General features: G+C 43.2%; 1 protein-coding gene across 7 annotated transcripts in view; it reads right to left on the bottom strand.

Moving 5' to 3' along the window:
- Nucleotides 1–4,044: 4,044 nt before the first annotated feature.
- Nucleotides 4,045–26,418, bottom strand: part of NLGN1 (neuroligin 1) — a 569,544-nt gene continuing 547,170 nt past the window's right edge. For 4 of the 7 annotated variants that reach the window (XM_066619273.1, XM_066619277.1, XM_066619279.1 and 1 more), the window contains 3 exons: nucleotides 17,981–18,166; nucleotides 7,659–8,448; nucleotides 4,045–4,879 (listed from right to left, as the gene is read on the bottom strand). In XM_066619273.1, coding sequence (XP_066475370.1) covers nucleotides 4,045–4,879; nucleotides 7,659–8,448; nucleotides 17,981–18,166 — 1,811 coding nt within the window. Of the gene's footprint in view, nucleotides 4,880–7,658; nucleotides 8,449–17,953; nucleotides 18,167–26,418 lie in introns of all 7 variants that reach the window. The other 3 variants (XM_066619276.1, XM_066619275.1, XM_066619278.1) reach the window with 1 other exon arrangement.

Raw genomic sequence — 26,418 nt, 5'->3', positions numbered from 1 at the left:
GGGAAGGAAAAATATGTTGATGGTGATGTCATGGGCATTAACCAATATGAGCCGAATATTAACCAATATGATGAAAATCCCCTTCACACAGGGCACTTCCCGCAGTAGCCCGGGGTGCACAGGATCCGGCGGCAGCCGTTCTTGGTGCCGCTGAGGCTGGGTGCCCAGGGCAGCTCAGGATTGGGCTTCCCATTGTTTATTTTGTATAGAGATTCCAAGATATATTAGGAAGATGGGAAATATATGTAAATGTAGTAAATCATGAAAAAGATATGGGAGTGGGTGAGTCCATGTTGCAAATTGCAAATGCTGCATGTAAATAAATCCTCTTTGAACTTGAATTGGAAAACTTCTTTACATAATTAGACCAGAAAGAAAATATCATACCCAAATTAATGTTCTGAAGACCTATTTTACCAATGAACTCTGACATTTATACCTTAGGGGGAGAAAAAAGCTATAAACTCCATAAAGCATCTTCAAACTTATTCCATCACATTTCTTACTATGTTTCAGATTTTCAAAAATGCACTTTTTCAGTATTTCAAATTTGTATTGGGTGTGGGAGATACTCTTACTTTCCAGCTAGTCGCTGCCCTGCAATTATATAGTAGTGACTATAATAAGATTCCCCATGTTCTGACGGGAGCTTCTATTTGAGGGGATTCTCCTATTTGCATTAAAGCACAAAACAAAAGTTTGTTACAGCTTGAGAGCTTGTTCATATTCACAGGGCTTCCTTGTTCATGGAGCAGAAGACACATGGATCTGCTCACACTCCATTGAAAGAGATGTGGTAGCTGGTAACTAAGATCTCCATCTGGGAATAAACTTGTATGTGAGGCTCTTGTCTGGGGAAAAGGAAATTGCCCTGGGCACAGAAGAGAGTGAGCAGTCGCTATCCGTACATCCAAGATACTGGACTGACACCTGTGCTGTGCTCTTGTGCAGTTATAGCTGCAATTACAGGTTCCTGTGGTTCTGTGAACTGGTTAAATACAAGTTAGGGTAGTTGCATTGTCAACTTCTTCAGTCACACTTGCAGCATGATCAGTAGCTGACCCCAAATAAAAAAAGTATAGTGTCATGCTCAGTTTACCTAAATCATTTATTTTTTTTAACTAATAAAAGTAAACAATGTATATATCGAGAGAGCTTCAGCAAGATATATGGACACCATTAAACTAGCATAGAAAGTTATTTGGTGTTGATAATGTTAAGAAAAAGCACATCAAAAGTGTCTGTGTGTGTGGGTGTGGGTGTTTTCCATGTGTACTATTGGTTTATGGCCATCCATTTATATTTTTGGTATTTTTTTCTGTTTCATTTTCATTAGTCAACATAGCAAAATACAATCTTCTTATTCAACAATGATTATCCGATGGCAAACAATTCGCTTTATTGGTTTACATTGGCAGGTCACAGTCACAACTACGTCAGGCAGCAATTGTACAGAGACCATCCTGAATTTTGAAGACTTTCCCTGTTTCAGCTTCTACCGAGGAATTTCATAACTGGGACCAACAATCTAGGCTGTATTAACCATTGTTAAAAAAAACAAACAAAAACTAAAGGCAAGAGAAGTGCTTGAAACTGAAAACTGATAGATTCTTTCATTTCATTTTTAAAGCTCATGCTTCTTGTGCTAAGAAAAACTGACTTAACGAAAGGCTTTTTTTTTTTTTTTTTTTTTTTGCTGTATAACCTTTGCATTGTGAAATAACCTGCATATATTGGAAATAAATTTGCTTCCTTTTGTAAAAAAAAATCTACTTTTTTTTTCTCCTGGCAAATGCTGACTTTATTTTTTTTGCTTTTGTTTTTTTTTTGCCAAGTATATTGCAATGTTGGTTAGAAAAACATGGCGCCCAATCCTTAACATACTCACTTAGAAGTAAATCTCATTGTGGTCAATGGGGTTTCCTCCCAGTCAAGCATACAAAGGGTTGTTGCCTTATGCATTCACAAGGCCAGCAATTTTTTTTTTTTACATGGAGGAAGTCAATCTCAGACATTTTTATCTGTAGAAGGCATACTGAAGTCTTCAAAAACCAGACTGGTCTCAAGAAATAACTCTTTATTCTGAGACAGTTACCATTACTTCATTAAAAAAAAAAAAAAGACAAAACAGCAATAAACATTTGAGCTCTTTAATGAGCAAATATCAGGTCTCTTAGCATTGGAATAATTATAATATTCATTATCCAGATTAGCTTTATTTTTCACTCAATGGCCAACATGAACGGCCCAGAAGTACAAAGAATTTTTTTTTCCATTAAGTAGTATACAATTTTGCTGTGTGTAATAAGCTTTCAAACTTGAAAAAGAGTAACTGAAAAGAAATGATTCTGTTACTGCAGTTAGTTTGTCAGAGAAAGTTCTGCACTTGTTATCTTACAAACTATCAAAATTGCTAGTAATTTGAAAAAATGCAAAATAAAAAAAATCACATAACTTTACTCTAATAGAAATATAATACAGGAAAAGAGAGAAAGTATTCATCAGGGATGTGCTCTTTAGTCCATCGCATTTTTTTCTCTTTTTTTATATAAATGTACATCTGATTACACATACAAACTTTTTTTTTTAAATGACTGTGACATACCTTTTTTCAAATTCAAAAGTAAGAGGGAACAAGGGAGAACAAAGACCTTTCTGTCATTTTCTACCATCCCTTTCAAAACAGGTGGATGTCATGACGCAGACCTGAAACCCTTCCAGCTGGTGACTCTTTCATTCCTCATATAGCCTCTGTCTCAATATCAGTACCCTGCCGAGATCTTCTTTAGAAATTTCCAGTGAGCTCACAGGAATGCTGAAGATACGCAGAGCCGAAAAAGGGCAACAACTTGGATATACTACCAGTGAATTTTTATCACACACAATATGAGTAGTCAAAAGAATACATGAGAGCTGTAATCAGTGTGATAATTTTGGGGTGGCACCTTTACACATTGCGCAATAGTCTTGAAAACAAATCTTTGGACACTTTTTTCCCCCCAATAGAATTATTCATATCAACCTATGTGATTGGAAAGAAATTGCATCAAAATGTCGCAAGCACTATAAATTAATTGGGTGAAAAGGAAAGAGAACATTCAAAACATACAGATATGCCTTTTTTTTCCTTTTGGGATTTCTCTCCATGTGTGTTTGCTACTTGTCACACTAGAGCACCATCAAACACCTTTAAGAACTACTGTAATGCCTTCTCTTACTGGGAAACCAGTGGGAATTTCTAAGTTGTCAATTGAGTTTTTCCCCCTTTAAAATAAACCTCCTTTAGGTTATGTCAATTGGGGGAAGAAGCTTCTATTGAGAACTCCAATGGGATGAGAAGAATTTTAATTACGGCTTAATCAGCAGCACAGCCACCAAGCATAATAAATTATCATGCACATCGTGCTAAAAATATCCAGTTTCCTTTATTCCCACAACGTTTATACTGACAGCACTTATGTGATAATGTCGTACCTGCCAGGCTATAAAGCTCTGTTCCTTTTTTAATGGCAGATCTCAGCACATGAGCCCCTTTCTAAGGCCATTAACAGCACTGGTGCTTTGAATACTTATCCAAATATGTAAATATGGTCTACACAAGAAAACAGTTCCAAATAAAAACTGGTGAAAATTATCTGACATTCCATTAATGTGTCCCTTGTGCATATTCATAGAACTTTTTTTGTTTAAAAAAAAAATCAGTCATAGTTTCTTTCCCATTTGATTTGCACATGCCTAATTCCAATACGTAACTTAAATCCTCAAAAAAAAAATAATTATTTGAATGTGAATGAAAAAAGTATCATTCAGGACAATTGCTTCAAGCAATTGCAAAAAGTTATACTTTTTTTTAAGTTCATTTGTACATATGTACAATTTATTTTTTCCCCCAAAATCCCCCAAAGGTCTTGATATGTATATTCACATAATATTCCTCCATATTTAAATAGTAAGAGTCTTGTAGGTTGAACGCCAAGTCAAGTCTTCCAGATTAGAACCCACGGTAATCCACCAAAAAATAAAAGTTTGTTTTGTCTTGTCTGGCTATACCCTAGTTGTTGAATGTGAATGGGGATGTGGGTGGGAATGTGGGTGGGGATGGGGCAGAGTGTTATTCTGTCCACCAGTAAATGTATTAAATGTGTGTAGGGGCTGAATCCCTGGTATAGTGTTGGGAATCATTGTAATGGTGTTGGGGGTCATTAAAGGAATATCATCTGGAGACCGCCTCATAGCTAGGGTGTAGTCTGGGGGACAGGCGGTCCGAAGAACCACCTCATGCGGATGGATGGACTCACATTCATGACCCAAGTCAGTGTGCTTCATTTGGAGGGACATTATTTCCTCTTCTTGTGCATGGGTAAGGTCATTGGTTGTAGTACGCTGTGGACTACATCTCCGATGGACATCATGTCTCCTCTTGTCCTTTTTGTAGTATAGCGCTGCAAAGGCTAGTATGTTCAGGAACAGCAAAGATGCTCCAACGGCAATAGTTACACTCAACTCCGTGGAATAGTCTCTTTGATCCCCGGAAATTAGGCTTGGTGGTTGTTTGGGGTCATCTTGCTTGGCTGTAGGAAAGGCTGAAGTTACGGATACCGAATTTTTCCGCGTCGGCCTGAAAGTAATATCGGTTGATGGCACTTTAGTTGTCGTAGAGGTATACTGTGAAATGTCATTGAGATTGTGCAGGTGAGGTACCAGTTCCAACCACAGGTTCACCTTGTTGGCCCTGTAATGTTCTTTCACGCGTGGTTTTAATCCAATGTGAAGGTATAGTTGGTCTTTCTGGGAGTATCTGGTCCATGCTACCTCCTCAAAACGGTTGGGTTTTGTGTGGATGAACTTTGTATCTTGTGGGACTGGCTGGTTTGGATCCCTAGGAGAAAAAAAAAGTGGGCATGTGAACTGGAAACCACTCCAGCTTATCACTTAGTAAAGCATTTCATAAAACACACTATGACATTGACTTTTGCGACTTTCCAAAGTACACCTGGGAAAAGCAATGGTGAGAGTTCAACAGCAGTAATTGCATCTTTTCCATCAATGTCATGTACAAGAAAATACATAACTGTCATTATATGTTACGTGCATTCAGTTAGAGGGAGTGCAAAGCACTAAGTTTTGCAGGCGCTTGAATGTTCTGTGCAACATTCAGAGGAATGTTCTGTCCTCTCCTTCAGAGCCATTCCAGGTGGTGGCAGCAAAATGGATTTTGCCTGCATGGCATGTTCAAAACTTAGTGCTTTGCACCCCCTGTGTGCACTTTCGTATCAGACTAGTGTCTGAGTTAAATTAGGGCAGGAGGGCAGGAGGTCTGGTCTAGAGGGTAGAGCCTCCATTTGCCTGAAGATTAACATCCACAAGGTCGCCAGTTCGAGGCCACCGGCACCGTGCGACCTTGAAGCAGCTGGCAAGCTGCAGCTGAGCTGTTCCATCTGCTCGGAGCGTGGGATGATGGAGGCCAGAATGTTAAACCAGATTGGAGTGTAACAGCTTGAATGTGGTGGTTCTTGAAAGAGAGAACCTTCTTTCAATTTGTAAAAATCCCTGCGTGGATTTAATAAGCCTGCCTGTGTAAACCGCCTTGAATAAAGTCTTGAATAAAGACCAAGAAAGGCGGTATGTAAATACTGTATATTATATTATATTATTATTATTAGCTTGATTCATTTCATCTGTTGACATTATCATCACTATATATATTTTTTTAGTGAGTATGCAAACCACTTCAGATAGGTTATCTTGCTGTAATTCTTAAAGCAACTCTACCTGACTGGTCTGTATTGTTATCTAAATATTACAGGTGGAGAACTGAGCCTGAGAAAGAAGGGCTTGTCTAAGGTCACAGAATTGCATTTGAACCGAGAGCTTCTTGATTTACCGCTCTGGTAGCAGCTATGATACTATAAAAGTTTCAAGCATGCCCTGATGAAGAAATTTGAAAATTGACTTCAAAGGATATATCTCCCTCGCAATGTAATGCAATAAACATGTTATCACACACTTTGCCCCAATCATTCAAAATGTTAACATGCAATACAATGGGCCCTTGGTATCCATGGGAGATCAGTTCAACACCCCTCCCCCCCCACACACACACACAAATGCCAAAATCTGTGGATACTGAAATCAGCAGGGGTCCAGGGCACTGGTGCTGCAAAAACATACCTGGAGGCTGCACCAGGCCCACTGGAGGTTGCATTGGCTTTCCAGCCTCCTCGGAAAGCATTCTGGACACTACTGGAAATCACCAGTGTGAACTGGAAGTGGCTTCCGGTCACATCCAGGAGGTCCTCTGAGGGGTGAGCTTGGCATCTGCGGATACTCAAATCCATGGATGCCAAGCCCATAGGTGATGGCCCACTGTACACACCAAATGCATGATTCGGTGCTGCTGGACCTGTGGAAGGTTAGCACCATACAGCTCCATGGAGCCCTCTTCCCACCTTCCCCATCAGCCTCCTTCCCCATCCTTTGTGTACATATTTCAGTCATCATTTACAACGAGATGCCAGGGTGTGCCTTTTGTGTAGCGATCCAGGTACCATTCAGAGTGCCCCAGAGCCCCAGCCTGCAAGTTCTGGACAGGAGCTTCTGATCTTGTTGGTCTCTTTGCCTCTGCCCTCAAAATCATGGTTGAAGCACAAATACTTTAGCTTTTAAGGATGTAAGGCAGTGGTTCTGGCACATTTAGCACCGGGACCCACTTTTTAGAATGAGAATCTGTCAGGACCCACTGAGTGATGTCATGACTGGAAGTGACATCATCAAGCAGGAACATTTTTAACAATCCTAGGCTGCAATCCTACCCATACTTATCCAGGAGTACATCCCATTGACTATCATTGTTAAAAGAACATACATAGTAGCTTATTAAAAGTTCAGGTCTGTAACATTTCCCCAAATGCAGTCACATCCCAGGGTAGCATCAAGTCTAATATATTAAAAATAAAATATTGAAATGAATGGGGACACACCCAAAATCGGTTCATGACCCACCTAGTGGGTCCCTACCCACATTTTGAGAAACACTGATGTAAGGACATCACATTAGAAGTTGACAGATTTCCATGTATGTGTTTGGGTTGGCCTATATGACTTTCTGGTCAGCTGATGAGGAAACCAGACCTAATTATGAACCTCCTGGCAGTTTTTAATACAGGCTGAGTATCCCTTAGCTGAAATGCTTGGAATGAGTGGGATTTGGTTCAGATTTTGGAATATCTGTATATACATAATTCTTTTATCTTTCATATTCACCTTGTATGCATAGCCTGAAGTTAATTTTATACAATAGTTTAGATAATTTTGGGCAAGCAACAAAGTTTGTATACATTGAACCCTGAGACAGCAAAGGTGTCACTATCTATTTTGGAGTGTTTCAAATACTGGATTTTCACATTAGGGATGCTCAAGCTGTACTTCCAAGTTCCATGGAGTCCCTTCTTGACAATTTTACACATTGACACATGGACTAAAGCTGACTTTATTATTTGCCTTCACTACAAAAGATAACCAGTCTTATATGCAAATATGGCAACCATTATTTTGATAAATAGCCTCTCCTTAAACTTCCTGCCAGGAGCAAGGCCAGTCCTTGATTCGATCAGATTCTCAAGCTGCATTAAGAAGCGATGCCTCTGTCAAGTACTCACCCGGTTTTTGCAAAGTTTGTCCAGTACGTCATCACCACTGCGCTTAGCATGACATCATTTTTGGAAAAGTTACATGGAAACAATTCAGTAGGGCCTATCATTGGGATTCCTAATACATAAGGAACCTCATCCCCATGAGCTGCGTCCGCCCATGCAGGTACCTGATCTGTTTGGCAATGATGGTAAAAGGCATAAAAATACGTGGGAGATCCAAAATTTGAGTGAAGATCGGCAGTGGCCACCGCTGGTGCAACCCACTGATGGTCAGTAAACAAAGCCAGCAGTGTTTTCCTTCTTGTCTCAGGGTTATGTCTATCTGCCCAGTCTGTGTACATAAATTTAATTGTTTCTCTCAATATATCTTTGCCTTCTGGGTATCCATATAAGTTATCAACAAAGTTTGAAACGGCAAAGTCAAAATCACTGGCAGATATTCCGTCTTCACTGTCAACAATGTTTTCAACAAATTTCAGCCCTTCTCCCTGGTTAACTCCCAACATGATGTCATAGTTGAGGAACTCTCCTTGCTCCATCAGAATCTGGGGGTCATCTGGTATCACGTCCCCGTCAATGACTGGTCCAAAGGCGATGTGGTATCGGGCTGGTTGAATGTCCTGATCAACAAGTTCTCTGTAAGGCTTCTTCTGTAGACATTCTACTAATTCTACAGTATCTGACACATTGCAACCAACTTTTGTAGCCAACATCCGGGCATATTTTGCAGGCTGAAAACTCACGGCCCAGCTAGAGAGGGCAGTTCCACTTTGAGCGATTGCCCTTTGAAAAAGTCCTGTGTGGGAAGGTGAAAATTAGAAAACAGATATTAAAGCAATAACTAGGTAGCTACATGCTTAAAATATTTGAATCAAGTCTATAGGATAGTGAAACATCTTACCGTCACAATGCAGTTCTTAGAGAATAATAATAGTAACAGCATTATTATTATGAGGGAACGGCTGGTTGGTTGGTATATTATCATATAGATCAAATAACGCTGTTATGTTCAAAACATAAACTATTTATTTGAAACATTTATAACCCTGTCTTCCTTTCATCATGGGACTTAAAGTAGCGTACATGAGACCCCAAAGCAGCCACTAGACTTAAACTTATTTAACTTCAGCAAGGTGGCTCAGTCTTGCAAACTGGAGGCCATGTAGTCTACAGAGGAAACAAAAGCTAAAGCAAATTAAAATGTATACACGAGATAAAGGGAGAAAACTGTGACAGAATGGGTATCCAAGTGCGCATCATGACACTTTAGGGAGTTGCATGGGATGTCCCCCATAGCTCCTTCTACATGTTCTCTGGGCACCATCATCTTGGATCTCGTGCAATCTTGTGATATCCAAGATGGTGGCACCCAAATCTCAGAAGAATAGGGTTAGGGTTAGACCATGGTGCCTGGATGAGAGGAATGTATGCTCAGTATAACTCCCGGGCTGACACACTGCAATCTGATGCATTCTGGGGCAAGATTGGGAGGAGCAAGGAACCTCTGTGTAACCCAGAAGTGGTTCTTTAAGACTTCAAGATAGCTATAAAGATAGCCCAAAAATAGCCGTAGAGGCTTGGGGATGGTGTGATTTGGTCATGCAAAGGTAGGAATCCCGATTTTGGCATTCTTGTCTTGTATTTAAAGGGCTTTTAAATCAAACCCCGGTATTCACTGGCATCCATGGTGAGTCAAATCCATGGATGCTAAGTCTGCAAATACTGGGGTCCCACTGTATATTTTTTTGTTAACTGTAAGCTGCTTTGAACACTAACTAACTTTTAACACTAATTTTGCAAATGGTTCCTTATGTGAGGTCTGAATCCAAACTATTCACAGCATTTCTATGAATACTTTTGACTGTCTCAAAAAAAGTTTCCATTCTTTGGCTACAGCTAAAAAAAAGCTGCTGTTACCAAAATCTCAATACACATGCTTTTACTGGATAGTCAGAAGGTGTGAAGTAAACTCCTAGTAAGTTCATCTTACTATTAGAAGGAAATTATACCTTGGATATTTTGTTTTTCATTTCCCAGTGCAGCAATGTATGAGAAAAGCTTTGAAAATAAATGTGTCACTGAACCCAGTGTTTCCAATTAAAACTGTCCATCATAGATGAAAATGGGACCCAGATGATTACAGCTTGAACGGATTGATCTATGGATGAAATCAATGCAAGCTTGCAGTCATGATATCGATTTGTTTAGTTTACATTGAGTGAGATTACTGAAATGAGATGAGAATGCACTTCCATAATGAGCAGAATTTTTAAAAAAAGTTTCTGAGTGCAACTCTGCAAAATTTTAGGAAGATAAAGGTTGTAATTTTGCAAATGGTTCCTTATGTGAGGGCTGAATTCAAACTATTCACGGCATTTCTATGAATACTTTTGACCATCTCAAAAAAACTTTCTATTCTTTAGCTAATTTTGACAATCCTTGTAGAATATTCACACATTTGTGCAGATTGTTCACTGTCACTGTTCATGCGCATTGCTCTCACACTGAATTGTGCTGGCCTCTGTGATGTCATCATATAGCCAAATCTGGCTGGTGACATAGCAACATGGCTTCTTGAAGTTCACTGTGATTCCTGATTGGCTGGGATCACCCATGTGAGCTATTTTTCAAGTCAGAAATGAAAATCAGAGAGTATTTGGTGTAGCCATAATGGTGAGTAGTCCCATTTACTAAACTGAGGGCACAATCCAGAGTGTGCCTTCGACTGGCGCAAGTCTCTTGTGCTGGCCCAGGAGGGTCACAAACGTGCCGTAAAGCACATCTGAATCCAGCCTCTGTGTTGACTCTGGCTGGGAGGGTTGTGTTGGCCAAGCTCAGCAAACACAAGTGTCTGGGGTGGGTGGGGAGGAGGCAGGGAGGAGGCTGGAGGGAGGTATCCTTGGGGGGGAGGGTGTGCGGAAGGCAGTCCTGTGGGCAGGGTGGGCAGGACTGGGACCTGGGAACTGGGACCCGGCAGTTATACTGGATCCCAACCCCATTCCCCATGCAGTGTGGAGCAACTGCAAGCCATTCCACTCTCCTCTGACTTATGCCACCTCTGGAGGTGGCGCAAGTCCAAGGACACCCATTGGGGCTTCGGTGGCTTATCCAGGGGTAAGGGGAAGAGTTTCTCCTTGCCTCTGGCTGAGCCACTTTGGGCTCCTATCTTTGGGATTGCACTGTGAAGCTCTTTGGAAGAAAATTCCTTTTATATGCAGATGATGTACTAAGGATTTCAACTGACTTAGTCCATTAATGGAGGGGAGAACCCTACAGCAGCTTAAACCCAAGTCACTTCTGCTGAACTGGGTTATGGATTAGGCTGCAAATCAAGAGTTCGAAAAGTGCTGATATAAACAGCAGGGCTTGTTAAATGCTCCATTAATGACTGGATTAAGGCAAAAGTGGTTCAACTCCTTGAGCCACAAAGCTCAATTCAGCTACTTTAAAGACAAAAATCTTAAAAAAAAAAAATTGAACCGTGATAGTGAAAAATTGATGAAATAAATGTTCAGCTCTTCAAACACATTTTCTGAGGAAGTTTTATGGAAATTCCAGACTACCAGGTGGTGCCTTGGCTTTGGAAACTGCAGGGGGTTCTGTTCTTGGAACCCACATGGATGCTGAAACCTGCTGATAATGAAATCCACAGGTCATGCACCCAGACCTTTCTGAACATGGCCAGAGCAGTGCTCTGATCACACCTGGAGGGTGTTCTGAGGGCCGGGGAGGTTTCCTCGGCCTTCAGAATGCCTTCGGAGGCTTCTGGAAGACCTTAAACATCATTTCTGGTTGTTTCGGAAAAACCAGAAGTGACATTTTAATGCCTTTATAAGACATTCTGAGGGCGACCTCCCCAGACATGACTAGAGTATAGCTCTGGTTGAGCTTGGAGGGTCCAGGAAAGGCCTCAATGTGGGTCAGATGATATCCACCCTCAACATGGGTCAGAATTCTGTGGCTGTCTGACCTGTAAATGGTTTGGGTACTATAGTAGTCACACAAGAAGCAGCTATTGATAAAAATAAGGGACGTGTTCCAGCCAGCACTAAGCATTCTCAAGACTCTCAGAACCAACTTCAAAAGCATATGAACAACCCAATCCAATGCATGTCTGCTCAAAAACAAGTTCTAGTGAGTTGATGGGGGCTTAGCCCTAAGCTACCCCTCACATTTACCACAAAATGCACAGTCAGTCTTACCTTTACTCATGAGTAAAGGAAAAGGAGGGGCAATGGCTTGGATTGGATTGGGGCTGCAGTACGGAGGGAGAGTGTATTGAACGCTACATCTGAACGGCCCAGTCCTGAAGCGGCTAATTAACTCTTAATTAAGACTAATTGAGTCTGTGGCACTTCAGCAGATCTAAAATTTAACTGCATGCCATGTGATACATGTAATATGTTTTGGGGGTCTTGGTCCCTAGTCAGTACTCAGAGGGTTGCAATGTTAAAATGCTTTACTTTGCTTAGATATCAGATGACATACATACAGCACCATTTCCTTCTTATCTTTTAAATGATCGCATGGTCTGTGGTTGCCTGCAGTAAAAATAAATCAAGTCAACTACTTATTACTTTCAGTGACTATCATTTTCATCACATTCACTGTGAAGAAGATGTATTTTCTGCCTTGTCTTACAGACTGGTGATGCAAGGGGCAAGAGATTGTTCAGACACTTGCCTGAAGGTGACAAGACTTCACCTTCTGGCGAAGGAGAATCCTAATCTTTGCATACCTAATCAATGTCTTTATAGGTACCACATATTGGATGGATGGCTGACTGCCATGGAGGTGGAACCTGAAACAGGGTTTCCATTTCTCAGAAGCTCCGTCAAAGACCCTCTGGACCAGCCATTTTCAACCACTGTGCTGTGGCACATTGGTGTGCCACAAATGGTCCTCAGGTCTGCCACGGGAATTGGGAGAGGGTCATTTATCAATAGGACCTTTGGGGTATGTGAGCCCCCATTGACAACACAGTGTGCCTTGTCAAAAAGCTGATGGTGTGCCTTGACCATTTTAGTGCCTGGCCAGTGTGGCATGAGATGAAAAAGGTTGAAAATCACTACTGTGGACCATACAGTTCTCTGTGGCTCTTACAGTTCACTCAACCTGGAAATCGTTCTATGCACTGGTGCTAGCCATTGCCAAAGTGCCATACAGAACTTCACAATGGCATCACAGTTGCTAGTGCTGGTACAAAGTCTTGCACCAGCCTGCGCACGCTGACAAAAGAAGTGCACACGCCAGAGAAGGCAAGATCCATGATGAGCAGCATGGAGGTGGAAAGGTGTGGCGGGAAAGCGGGGAAGTGAGAGGAAGGTTGGAACAGAGTGGGGGGAGGGTAGCAATGGGAGTGGCATTGGGCGGATCTGGCCTGGGAGGGGAACAGGAGTCCACCAGCCTTCCAAAATTGCAACTTATTGCAATTCCAAGATGCAGCATGGCCCAGCATGGGGGGCGGGTGGGGTAGATACAATTGGGCAGCCCACTGTACACGTGAGGACTGATGCTAGCAGTTTGTACACATTAACTCATTCTAAGCTGCTCATTTCAAAAAGTATGCTTTGTCTTCCCCCTCCCCAAACAAAAACGCAATCACAGCAATTGTGAATTTTCACTATGCTATAACGTTCACAGACTGTTTGTGACTGTCAGGTTTGGCCCAAGCCAAACAAGCACCTGAACTGATGCACCATTCTGTCCCTCTTGTCTTATCCTAATTCCCTTCCTGGGCCCAATCCACCGACACAGGTTAAGTCAGATATGCGCCAGCGATATCGCTATTGCAGGTCCGAGTTGTACCACAGCGGCTGATTGGGCTCACCCCGAGGAGACCACCAGCAACTGCAAATCCCCCACAGGATGCCGCGTAGCCTGTACTGGTGTTATGGCATCTCCGTGCAGGGATTTTGTTTGGCTTGGGCTGCCTGTCATTGCATTTGGATTTGTTGTGGTCCACCTTGAGCACCCTGCCCACAGGAGAAAAGGTGGGATACTTTATTCTGAAAATAAAAATAAAATGAAAACAATCCATCTATTTGGAGTATGGGCTGGTTCACAAGTGCCTGTTCACTGCTAGATGACTATCGCCGGGTAGATGACCGGGTAGATGGGACTCGTCAGCCTGGGAAGGCAGCTCATCTGAGAGAAGGAGAACTCTGATCCCAAACCTCCACTGCCTTGTGGCTACATCCAGTTATGGAAAAAGCTTCAGGAGTCAACCTCGAGGCAAAATCCGGAGCCGGAGTCCCTGAGGCAGTTCATGGCTGAACACAGTCAAGTTCTGGCAACTCCTGCGACGCCGCTGAAACCAACCGTATTGGCCTCTGCCTTTCCATTGGACCATTTCAGCGACGTGGAGAGGGGGGATTTGCTGCATGGGTAACAGCCTATCCTCCATATCTACTTTACCCAGGCTTCGCGCCCTGGAGAGGACACTCTGTTCCGGAACCACCATTCAGAGCGTGACACCATAGTCTTCCGAGACTGAAGGATGCCAACAGTCAGGTGAAGCATCACAGACCAAAACAGATGGACAGATCATTCTAATATCTCATATTTTCTCATGCCCTACATTGTTCTCTGGAGTCAATGTACATATTTAGGCTAGAAACAGATGATAATTATTTTCAGAGCTGAAGTCGGTTTGAATAAAGGATTCCCTTACATGCACTCATCCCACTAAAATGGTTGACAACCTTCAGTCTCGAAAGACTATGGTATAGGCCTACAGGACCCAGTATTCCCAGGCGGTCTCCCATCCAAGTACTAACCAGGCCTGACCCTGCTTAGCTTCCGAGATCAGACAAGATCAGGAGATAGTGTTCCGTATAGGGAGTGAAAAACACTAATTTTGTAGGTTTTGTCTAGTTTCAAAACCTGGAAAGGCTGTTTCATCAGGAACAACAAAAGAAACACATGTACATTATGGGAAATGATGTCTCTCTCTTAATCACTTTCAACTCTCTTAAAAAAACTTATTGTCACCCTCCAGTCTCTGCTGTGAGTTTTCACGTGTTGAGTAATTCAGGCTGCAATTCTATGCACATTTTCCTGGAAATAAGATCCATTGGTCATAACGGGACTTACTTCCAAATAGACATGCATGGGATTGTGCCTTAAGAAACAAAATTATCATATGCGTGCATGCATCAAGTGGACTTATGCTATCCACGCTGAACCCGTTAATTCACTGGTGGGCATTGCCAAGTTTCCATGTAGCATACAAGTGCTGGGTGTGCTGAATCAGGATACTTGGCACATGAGAAATTCTTCATCTGAATGTGCCAACAGCATCTCAAAAAGGTCTGGGAACCTTGGTCTAATTTTCACAAAACACCAATGGTTTTTACTATATTCTCTGTGTCCCAATGGCGCAGCTAGAGGGGCTGCAAAGCACTAAGTTTTGCAGGCCCCTCCCTCCCCTTCAGAGCCATTCCAGGTGGGGGGAGCAAAATGGAGGTATATTATGCTCACACCACCTGGCTGGCTCTGAAGAGGAGGAGCCCCTTGCACTAGGTAGTGAGGCACGCTGCAAAACTTAGTGTTTTGCAACCCCTCCAGCTACACCGCTGAATCCACATAAACAAAGGTGATCAGCTGCAAGGGGCATGGAGAGGCGGGGGGGGGCGGGATGGAGAGTGGGTTCCCCCTTATCCATGGTTTCTGGTATCTGGCTCAAACATGCATTCCTCGGATGGCACCAAGTACAACTCATAACTGCTTCAGACAAAAGACTTCTGAATGGCGTGCTCATTTTCTTCGCAGTAGATACCCTGCAGTAGATACCCTGCAGTAGATAACCATTTGCTGCCACTCAGCCATTAGCTTGGAAATAGAAAACCGTGTCACTGAACTTTCCTCCAGCCATTCTACTCGTCAAAAAACTAAACAGGCCCTTGAAGACGGATGAAATACAGTTGGCTTCATATACACTGTGAATGTCACTGGTTCCCATTCCCAAGACGGCAGTCTTCAGAGATAATGGACAAAATACAAAGAGAAGATGACCGGACATTCTACTGTTCTGATGACTTGTATAGAGGTGTTTCCCCAAGTTACACAAGAAAGAGAACGAACATAGGAAAGAAACTGGTTGATCTATAAACAGGCTAAGAGGCAAACAGCAATAGACAACCTGTTCAATCCTCCTATGCTTGTAAAAAAAAAAAAAAACAAACCAAGATTTTTGGAAACTTTAGCAGAGGCAAAATGGGACAGGGAAAGTCCTGAGCTTCAGAGTGCAATCCTAACTGTGCCTTTGGCCGGCGCAGTGGTGGCTGCACTGGCCGAAGCTTTTGCAAACATGCCATAAGACGTGTTGTGACACTACATGAGTAAGTAGTACTGGTGGAGCACCTGCGACTGCCCTGTCAGCACCACATTCAGAGCCCCCAGCCACTGGTGCAAGCAGGTGTTGAGCAGCACAGGGGTGTGAGGAGTGTGGCAGGGAGGTGAGGAGGGGGTGTTTCAGGGCAGGGGAAGGCAGAATAGGGGGTGGATCTAAAAACATGTAGAACTGCTTTCTGCCTTTCAAATCACGAAATCCATGAAAAAATAAAGCCATTTTCAAACACCCCTATTTATAGTACAGGAGTTCAAATATGGAAAGATGGTGGCTGGGATCTCCAATGACCCATGGTGTTAGCTTTTATGGAGTCTCACACATCTTATTTATACTTTACTCACCAATGCCTCCTCTAAATTCAAAGTCTCTTGGAAGTATGAGCACATGCCTGTCTACCTGTTTCTTCATATCTTCCTCTGCAGCCCTTCTTTCATTTCCCTCCATTTTGGCAAGTGGCTACCAGAGATGAGAGCAGTGATGTAGCTAGAGGGGGTGCAAAGATCTAAGTTTTGCAGGGAACCTCAATTCACTGTGCAAGTGGCCCCTTCCCCTCCCTTCGGAGCCAGGCTCCATTTTCCTCTCACAACCCTGAATGGCTCTGGAGGGGAAGGGAAGGGGGAGGGGGTATTTGCATGGTGCAGTGAGGCTCCCTGCAAAAAATTAGTGCTTTGCACCCCCTCTAGCTATGCCACTGGATGAGAGTTTATTTAGTAATGGCATGCAAACCAAGAAAGTTAGCAGAGCTTTAAATGGCATTAAGTTGCGTTTAACCCATCCATTTTTTTTCCTCCTTTTAATTTAACGTGGAACCTTTTTGCCATTTCTATTTTGTTTTATTCTCATCTGCTGCGTTTGCTAGTTTTATCGATTCGCATTTTTCGACAGCTACAATTTGATTAATGCAATGATTGTAATGGTATATGGTCTTCGTTCACTACCTTGAGACTTTGGTAAGAAGGGGAGATACAAATTCTGTATACAAAATAAAATAAAAATGCATTCAAAAAACCAGAATAATTTTGACTTCTTTTTTAATTGCAACATCAAAATAAAGTAGCAATTAAATGAGTTTTCACCGTGTTGAATCCATGCCCTAGTACGGTGGTAAATCTTAAACCCTGTAAGTCTTTGCATGGGGGGTGGAAGGGCAGCAATGAGATTGCCACAATTGTACTGTTGCCGGGCAGGGAAGCATTTTAAAAAAAAAAAACTTAACTGGGTGTCGCTATGGTTCTCCAACGGATCTGGGGAGACTGAGACCCCCTCTGTAGCCCTTGAAAATGTTGTAAAAAGGTTTAAAAAACACTTCCTGTTTCAGGATGAAAACCTGAAGTCCGCCCCCCCCTTTTTACAGCCTTTCCAAGGCTTGGATAGGACTGCAGAGGAGGGTCACAGGCTCTTCACACCCTGCCAAGAGCCACAGCAACCCCTAGGTAAGTTTTAAGAAACCCCTTCCTTGCCTAGCAGCAGCACAGTCCTGGTGGTTGTGTCACTACTGATTTCTGGGCCAATCCCTTTAAAGGATCACAACCCACCAGTTTGGGAACCACTGCCCTAGTACATCTGCCAGTGTATGTTTCATTTGCTTTATTCACTTTTTTTTTTGGGGGGGGGGGGTCTAAGTGACTGCAGTGTGATTTTACTGAAATGTCAGATTTGAAAGAAACAATAAGAGCAAGGGATTGAACCGGCCAAAACCTAGAAACCACTTAATTGTGGGGCAATGCATGGCGTCTGAAGAGATTGGGGACGATTTAAGTATTTTATACTCCACTGAACCAATTCACACCTAAAGCATAGGAGGATTAATAGCCAATTTTAGTGTACTGAGTTGGCTTTGGCATTCTGTAGGTACAGCAAGATACATATATACAAGAGCATCACATAGAAGTCATGGTGGTGGCATGCAGACACCGAAATTGTCAAAATTTGCAACCTGCAATAATACCTTTGGTTGAATTGCTCCAACGGTTACCTTCAGAATAATGGGATAAAGTCAGAAGATTGACACATGAACCACCGGCGCCAGATCCGAAAACGGTGATTCTCAGCGGGTCGCCCCCAAAGAACCCAATGTTCTCACTAGTCCATCTCAAGGCCTGAATGAGATCAAGGAGGCCATAGTTCCCTTTTGCGGCTTGATCCCCCGTGCTCAAGAAACCTGCAAGTTAAACAGGAAGAAGAACAAGAAAAGGATTTAGAGCGTGTTCTTTCAGATTACGCTTGTTGAGCCATTATCATCTCCCTGCTGCTTTCAAATGTAACAGGAGTTAAGCACTATGTAAATACATTGTGTTCTTTATCTACTTGGCAACAATTCACCAGTGACATCATTTCCAATACAAATCCTTTGGTGTTTATTATAATAAGGTTATGCATGATAAACTATTGCATGTATTACGCAGGCACTTTTGAGGAATATAGGCTGCTTTCAGGAGAAAGCCACGCGCTAACTTCTCTTGCAACCAGTTTTGCTGTAAATTGCGATAGGCGTCATGGCCGGCCTCCTTAAGCCACTAGGGATGATACAGCAAGGGAAGGGAGAGACGGGGGCCAAAGCTGTTTCAATTTGTGACGAGGGAAAGAAGGAGTTATAGGTTGAAACGTGATGTCAGGCTCATTGGATTGTCTATTTGGCATAAATCTCTCATGTCTCCATTTAAAGGCTGCAAAATTAGGAGATATTTTGGCAGTTTTGTGTGTAGGTATGTGAAATTTTTTTTGGGGGGAGGGTGAAACTCACAAGTCTCACAGAGTGCTTTTCCTGGTGGTTGCTGACTCCATTTCTTTATACCCCAAAGCCCCTTAGAACATCACTATTAGGCGCCATTGTTCCAATGGCAGCTTCTGAATAAAAAGGTTCCTCCTTCCCCAACCACTGGGAAGAATGCCATTCCAGGCTGGTGGATTTCACCCGGCCCTGCAATTTCACCCACACTCCCAAAAATTGACTGTAGGGTTAAACTTTCTCAGTCAACATCACCTCAAATTCAGCAAACCTTTGTCTCTGGTGTCTTTTGTCCTAGGTCACACAAAGACATCATAGGCACTAGGCAATTAGCATTTTTCCCTAAAGCATCTAAGGACACAATCCTAACCAAGTTTCCAGCATAGCTGTGCCAGTGGGGCATGTGCTGCTTCCTGCAGTTGGGGGGCAGTCACAGAGGCCTCTTCAAGGTAAGGCAATGTTTGCTCCCTTACCTCAGAGTTGCATTGCCCTTACTTCAGTGCTAGAAAGATGGTTAGGATTGTGCCCTAAAAGTGCTTAGATTAAATCCCTCAATTTTTCCAGTGGACAACAGTCAATGGCATGTTTTACAAAGACCAAAAACTTCACAATCCTTTCATTACGTTTTTTTTTTAAAAAGTACTTCTGTTCATAACTGGGTTTAATTACAGAAAATGGGAAAACTGTCTTTAACCCACTTTTGCCCAGCCCCAGGTGCACACATTTGATCCCTGGTGTGTATATGCAACATCGGGCAGAAATGGCTCAATTATGATTATGGGCGAGCAGAAATTTCACTCCACACTTTAATCACAAAAAGTGATCTTTTCACATAGACACAACAATCAAAATGGAGTTCCATTTAACTAACATGTAGAGATGTTTGAAAACAGTGTTATTTATTTTACTCAGAACTAAACCCATTGTATTCCATAAGTCTAAAGCCATAAACCCATCTTACTCACCAGAAACAGACCCCTGAACTAATATGGCAATACAGCTTCAGTTGGCTATCACAATGGCAGTCATCACTGTTTGTTAATTACCATGCGAGTCTTCAATGGCTTTTCTCTTTCTGTTCTTAAATGTAATAAATGGAATTTGACATGGTTGTTTGTGCTCTGCACTAACCTCCTGCTACACTCTCCACAAAAGGTCAAAGAAGTAATCCACTTAGCCTGATCCTGGGGTTCCATAATTCATTCTGCAAAATACTGGTGCAACAAAATCTATTTTCAAATGCAGTTCCTTAACCTGATCGCACCAGACATCCGGATCTAGTTCTGAAGAGGGCCAATGCAAATGCTACAATCTTCCTACAACAGCTGGTGAAAAGTACATGGATTTATGGTCTCTGACATGACAATCGGTGTTACCTGATCCTAACTATGCAATCTTGCTTAAGAAGACTGTGAGCACGTTGTTTGATCAGCTCCAGTTGATCCAGCTGAGTCTAGCTCCAGCTCCAAGTGGTTCACCATAAAATTTGGCCCTGATTCAGCAATGGACAATGGTCTGCAACATTTGACATATGATGGGGTGTAAACATTGTAAAAATACAGTCCTTGTCAGTGGTGTAGGTGGAGGGGGTGCAAAGCACTAAGTTTTGCAGGGAGCCTCACCGCATTGTACAAGCAGCCCCTGCCCTTTCACTTCAGAGCATTTGCCTCTGTTTTGCTCCCACTGGCTGGAATGGTCCTGCAGGGGAGGGGGGGGGGCGCTTGCAAGCTGCAGTAAGGCTCCCTGCAAAACTTAGTGCTTTGCACCTTCTGTAGCTACACCACTGGTCCTAATGTTTCCCTAACATCAGAGTGATGTAAACCGCATAACACTGTATAACTTCTTGGAACGCTCTTGTTACCAAAACACTCATTATTGTATTGGCAACCTTCAGTCTCGAAAGACTATGGTATCGCGCTCTGAAAGGTGGTTCTGGCACAGCGTCTAGTGTGGCTGAAAAGGCCAATCCGGGAGTGACAATCCCTTCCACACCGGGAGCAAGTGCAGTCTGTCCCTGGTCTGTCTCCCTGGCTATGGGCCTTCCTTCTTTGCCTCTTAGCCTCAGACTGTTGGCCAAGTGTCTCTTCAAACTGGGAAAGGCCATGCTGCACAGCCTGCCTCCAAGCAGGCCGCTCAGAGGCCAGGGTTTCCCACTTGTTGAGGTCCATCCCTAAGGCCTTCAGATCCCTCTTGCAGATGTCCTTGTATCGCAGCTGTGGTCTACCTGTAGGGCGCTTTCCTAGCACGAGTTCTCCATAGAGGAGATCCTTTGGGATCCGGCCATCATCCATTCTCACGACATGACCAAGCCAACGCAGGCGTCTCTGTTTCAGCAGTGAATACATGCTAGGGATTCCAGCACGTTCCAGGACTGTGTTGTTTGGAACTTTGTCCTGCCAGGTGATGCCGAGGATGCGTCGGAGGCAGCGCATGTGGAAAGCGCTCAGTTTCCTCTCCTGTTGTGAGCGAAGAGTCCATGACTCACTGCAGTACAGAAGTGTACTCAGGACGCAAGCTTTGTAGACCTGGATCTTGGTATGTTCCGTCAGCTTCTTGTTGGACCAGACTCTCTTTGTGAGTCTGGAAAACGTGGTAGCTGCTTTACCGATGCGCTTGTTTAGCTCGGTATCGAGAGAAAGAGTGTCGGAGATCGTTGAGCCAAGGTACACAAAGTCATGGACAACCTCCAGTTCATGCTCAGAGATTGTAATGCTGGGAGGTGAGTCCACATCCTGAACCATGACCTGTGTTTTCTTCAGGCTGATTGTCAGTCCAAAATCTTGGCAGGCCTTGCTAAAACGATCCATGAGCTGCTGGAGATCTTTGGCAGAGTGGGTAGTGACAGCTGCATCGTCGGCAAAGAGGAAGTCACGCAGACATTTCAGCTGGACTTTGGATTTTGCTCTCAGTCTGGAGAGGTTGAAGAGCTTTCCGTCTGATCTGGTCCGGAGATAGATGCCTTCTGTTGCAGTTCCAAAGGCCTGCTTCAGCAAGACAGTGAAGAAAATCCCAAACAAGGTTGGTGCAAGAACACAGCCCTGCTTCACTCCGCTTCGGATGTCAAAAGGGTCTGATGTGGAGCCATCGAAGACAACAGTGCCCTTCATGTCCTTGTGGAAAGATCTGATGATGCTGAGGAGCCTGGGTGGACATCCAATCTTGGGGAGAATCTTGAAGAGGCCGTCTCTGCTGACCAGGTCGAAAGCCTTCGTGAGATCTATGAAGGCTATAAAGAGTGGCTGTCGTTGTTCCCTGCATTTCTCCTGCAGTTGTCTAAGGGAGAATACCATATCAGTGGTGGACCTGTTGGCTCGGAATCCACACTGCGATTCTGGATAGACGCTCTCTGCAAGTACCTGGAGCCTCTTTAGTACAACTCGGGCAAACAGCTTTCCTACAACGCTAAGGAGAGAGATGCCGCGGTAGTTGTTGCAGTCACCCCTGTCACCTTTGTTCTTGTACAGCGTGATGATGTTTGCATCCCTCATGTCTTGAGGTACTCCACCTTCTCTCCAGCAGAGACAGAGGATTTCATGCAGCTCAGTGACGATGATCTCTTTGCAGCATTTTAGGACTTCAGCAGGGATGCTGTCTTTTCCAGGTGCCTTATTATTATTATTATTATTATTATTATTATTACACCACTCATTATTATGAAGGGTGAAATATGTGTGGAGGGAAAGCTTTCATCTTCTAAGGGCCTATGGAGAGTCCTGCACAATACAATGGAGTACAAATTGGTTCATTCTGTGCACAAAGAGCTGCTTGTATCCACTGCAGGAACTCTATCAGTGAGTCATCAATGGCCGCTGAGCCACTCAGTGTCAAGGATTGTACAGTAGGCTTTGGTCTCTTGGGGACACATTTTAGTGTCCCCAAGTACATCATTTTCCTTAGAAAATAGCAGCCATTCACTTATAAAGGAAACAGTGAAGGCATGTACTTATGAATGACACTGGGGTAGCAATTAAACCTGTTCCTACACCATGGGAACCCCAGCTATTGATACTCCAGCTTAATCCTATTTGCACAGAACATCTTTCTCACCTGCATCACTCCACTCTAGGCTTTGTTTTCTGAGTTCATAGCATGAAGCATATGTTCTTTTTCAAAGTAATAAGCAGGGATACTGGCTATCTTTGTTGATGTGATAGTTTAATATATAAATGAATTCCTAGGCTATTACAACAGTGTGTCTCATATCTCTGCTCTGTAGCTATCCATAGTTACAAGGTTCAATTTGATGCTATTAGTAAACTTTGTTTAAGGGTTGCAAATATGGCAGCCAAAAATTGTAAATAATGGTCTTTCACCTTCTAGGTCATCAGTCAAAGCAGAAAAATGCTTAGATTAAATCCCTCAATTTTTCCAGCGGGCAACAGTCAACGGCATGTTTTACAAAGACCAAAAACTTCATGATCCTTTCATTAAGTAAAAAAAAAAAAAAAAAGTACTTCTGTTCATAACTGGGTTTAATTACAGAAAATGGGAAAACTGCCTTTAATTATGATGATGGGTTAGCAGCATTTCCACTCCACACTTTAATCAAAAAAGAGATGGCCCATAGACAGTGCCCTTTTAATAATGGGTGATAGCAATGGCATCTTATTAAAAGACCATATTAGGGATAAAACGGAATTCTAGGACTAATTCTGCCCTTAGCAACCCAGGGAAAAGTCACGAATCATTCTAATATGTCCTCAGTGATGGAAAGGAATATTGAGTCTTGCATTTTTGCTGACAGTAGCTGAGCAATAGAATATCTTTAACAAAGCCACAGAGGGGCAAACATGCACCAGGAGGCAGTTGACAGTGAGGGTGGGGAGGGGGAGGTTCATCGGCATTTTGGTGCAGGGAGGGTGAGGGTAGGTGGCAGGGAGCGGTCTGGAGGGTGTGGATCTTGGTGGCAAAAGCACATGTTGGATCCTATCCCCAATTTCTCAGCCCACCCCATCCCCTTCTCTTCCCAGACTTATGGCTGCTACATAGCTAGCATGGGTTGGAGGGGGTTCATGGGCAGTCAGGTGGCTTACCCACTCGTCAGTGCGGCTGTGTCATCATCAGTGGTGGAGAATAGGATTGGGCTGCCTATCTCTTCTTTCTCCCTTCCCCCACTACTTGCCAATTGGGTAATTGTTGAAAGATCAGCTTTATAAAAATGATGCTCATTTAGATCAGGTTCCAATCCTATGCATGTCTACGCAGAAGTAAGTTTCATTGAATTCAATGGAACTTACTCCCAAAAAAGTGTGGATAGAATTGTAGCCATGGAGCTTCAGTGGAAAGAAATATATTGCCATTGGTATATACCACCTGAATGCCAAAGAAAAAAAATTCATGAAAGACACTGTCCTTTACATTGCAGCTTTCAGCCTGGGATGATTTAGGTTTGCCATAAATCATGTGATTAATTTCAAAGAGCATACTTGCTGCTTCTGCTATGGGCTTTGGTTGTGAGTTTAGATTGACTCCCCAGTCAGAGTTTATTATGGTAGGTAGATAGACAGCTCACCTCATTTTGCTGACCACATCACTTAAAAAAAAAATACTATTCAGCATGTACTTAAAATATATTCCACTTGCAGACAAGGAACGATTGCCAGATGTAGGGGAGGGCACCAGGATGCAGGTTGTGTCTGTTGTCTAGTGCAGTTGTTCTCATTTAGCACTGGGACCCACTTTTTATCTGTCAGAATCTGTCAGGACCCACCGGAAGTGATGTCATGACTGGAAGTGACATCAAGCAGGAAAATTATTTTTAACAATCCTAGGCTGCAACCCTTCTCACACTTACCCAGGGATCCTTGGATGAAGGTTTTTTCCCTGGATGAGTGAGAAGAGAAGGCAGGGGCAAGGTGGTTCCTAGCCATCCAGGAGAAACTCATGCCATGGCTCCAGCAAGCTCATTGAATGACACTTACTTCTCTTGGGAAGCTCTTTTCTTTTTCCCTAACACTCTGTCAGACAAGTGACGACAGCGCCTCTATGAATGCAGCACAGAGAAGGCAGGCTACAGCTTTCAGACATGTATGAATAGTGCACGTGGGAATCGGGTGGTGGGTGAATTTGGGTGGCAATTCTTGATTTGAGAGAGGCCAGCATGTCCTTATTTGATACAAGCATGTCCTTATTTTCATATGGAGGGTAAATCTGTGCAGTGGAGACGCTGGACTGAAGCAATGGAATTAAGAATTGATTTAGGTCAATTTATCAGCTGTAACACAAATCCCTAAACCTGCCCCATAAATTTACCATAAACTGCAGACTTGTTTTTGCTTTCCCTCATCTCTATACACAAACACTGAAAGGGACTCATCAAGAAACCTTGATTTACCATCTAATTATAACAATTACTTTTTCCCCTGCTTACATGAAGCCAAGAAATCCATCCCTGCCAAAGTTGGGCTGTACGGTCAATTCGATTTTGAATGCCTCAGAAGTTATCAAATGGTGGGGGGGTAGACCTGGCATGGTAAATGATACAAATGGCTTTTTTTTCTTCCATGAGGATAAGTGTCACAGAATGTAATCAGCCAGCGGGAAAAGTCCATAATCCAAACTAGAAAACTTGAGGATAAAAGACTTCTAACAAGTCTACTCATGTCTTGTTTCTGAAAGGTGGACATTTCCATAGAAGGGCCCTGGAAGGTGCTCTTATTCGTCAGGCAGAATCATGAATATGAGCATCTTCTTGGGGCTTTATGTGTCACTCCTTTTTCCTGTTTGTGGGGCTTAAAAACCCAAAGGTCTAGGTCAGGCGTGTCAAACACATTTCATATAGCGAGTCGAACAGCATTCATGGTCCCTGCTAGGGGCCAGAAGTGACATCATTACGGAGGAAGTGATGTCGTTGAGCCAGATGGCCAGAAATAAGCACCTTGTTCTCATGTAGAGACTTGTTAGCTGCGAATGACAGAAGAGAACATGTGCAAAGCTTGATCATATTTTCAAGATATGAGAGCCCAATGATCACGCTGGGAGAGCACAATTATCACGCGGACCGCCCTTTCAGCAGTGTCACTTTGCAGCTCAGCAGTTGAAAGATGGTCTTCAAAGTGATGCCTTGGCAGAAGTGGTGCTGCTGAAAGGACCAGCTGCATGATAACTGGGCACCCCCAGCACCTTGGCAGAGCCTCCCTCTCTCACATTCTTGGTCTGCCCCTTACACTATAGTGTTTCTTGCCTTCTGAGGTCTCCTTCCATATCTCCCTCCCAAACTGGGAGAGTCCAGTTATAATGGGATTGGATAAAGAGCTTCCAGGGGCCTTATGTTTGACACCCCTGATCTAGGTTGCTGCAGCTCTGAAGCAAAGGAGAAACATCCCTTCCTCAGCGCTCATATACACCACTGTTTGTTTGTTTGTTTTTTTAATTATTCTGTGCCTGTGCAGCTGCAGTGGTGTAGATACATTATTTTCAAGCCACTAGTGGAGGCCTGGTGTCCCAATGCACCCTACATCAGTTTCAAAGGCGTATCGATCTTGCTCACTTCAGCTGGTTCAAACAATCTTGCCTTCTTTTAACACGGCACAGCCTCCCTTCCCAGAGGATCTGTTGCAAAGTTTTCTGAACAAGCAGTTACTCTTCACCTAAGTTCCTTTCGCAAGCTGTCTGGGTTAGAGAGCTCCCTGCGCAAGGATAAGGACAAAAGCAAGAGCAAAAGCACAAAGGCGAGCAGTAAGCTG

The sequence above is a fragment of the Tiliqua scincoides genome, chromosome 3, assembly GCF_035046505.1.
Source record: "Tiliqua scincoides isolate rTilSci1 chromosome 3, rTilSci1.hap2, whole genome shotgun sequence".
NCBI lineage: Eukaryota > Metazoa > Chordata > Lepidosauria > Squamata > Scincidae > Tiliqua > Tiliqua scincoides.
Note: the sequence above shows the minus strand (reverse complement) of the source record. Positions and strands in the feature narration are given on the sequence as shown.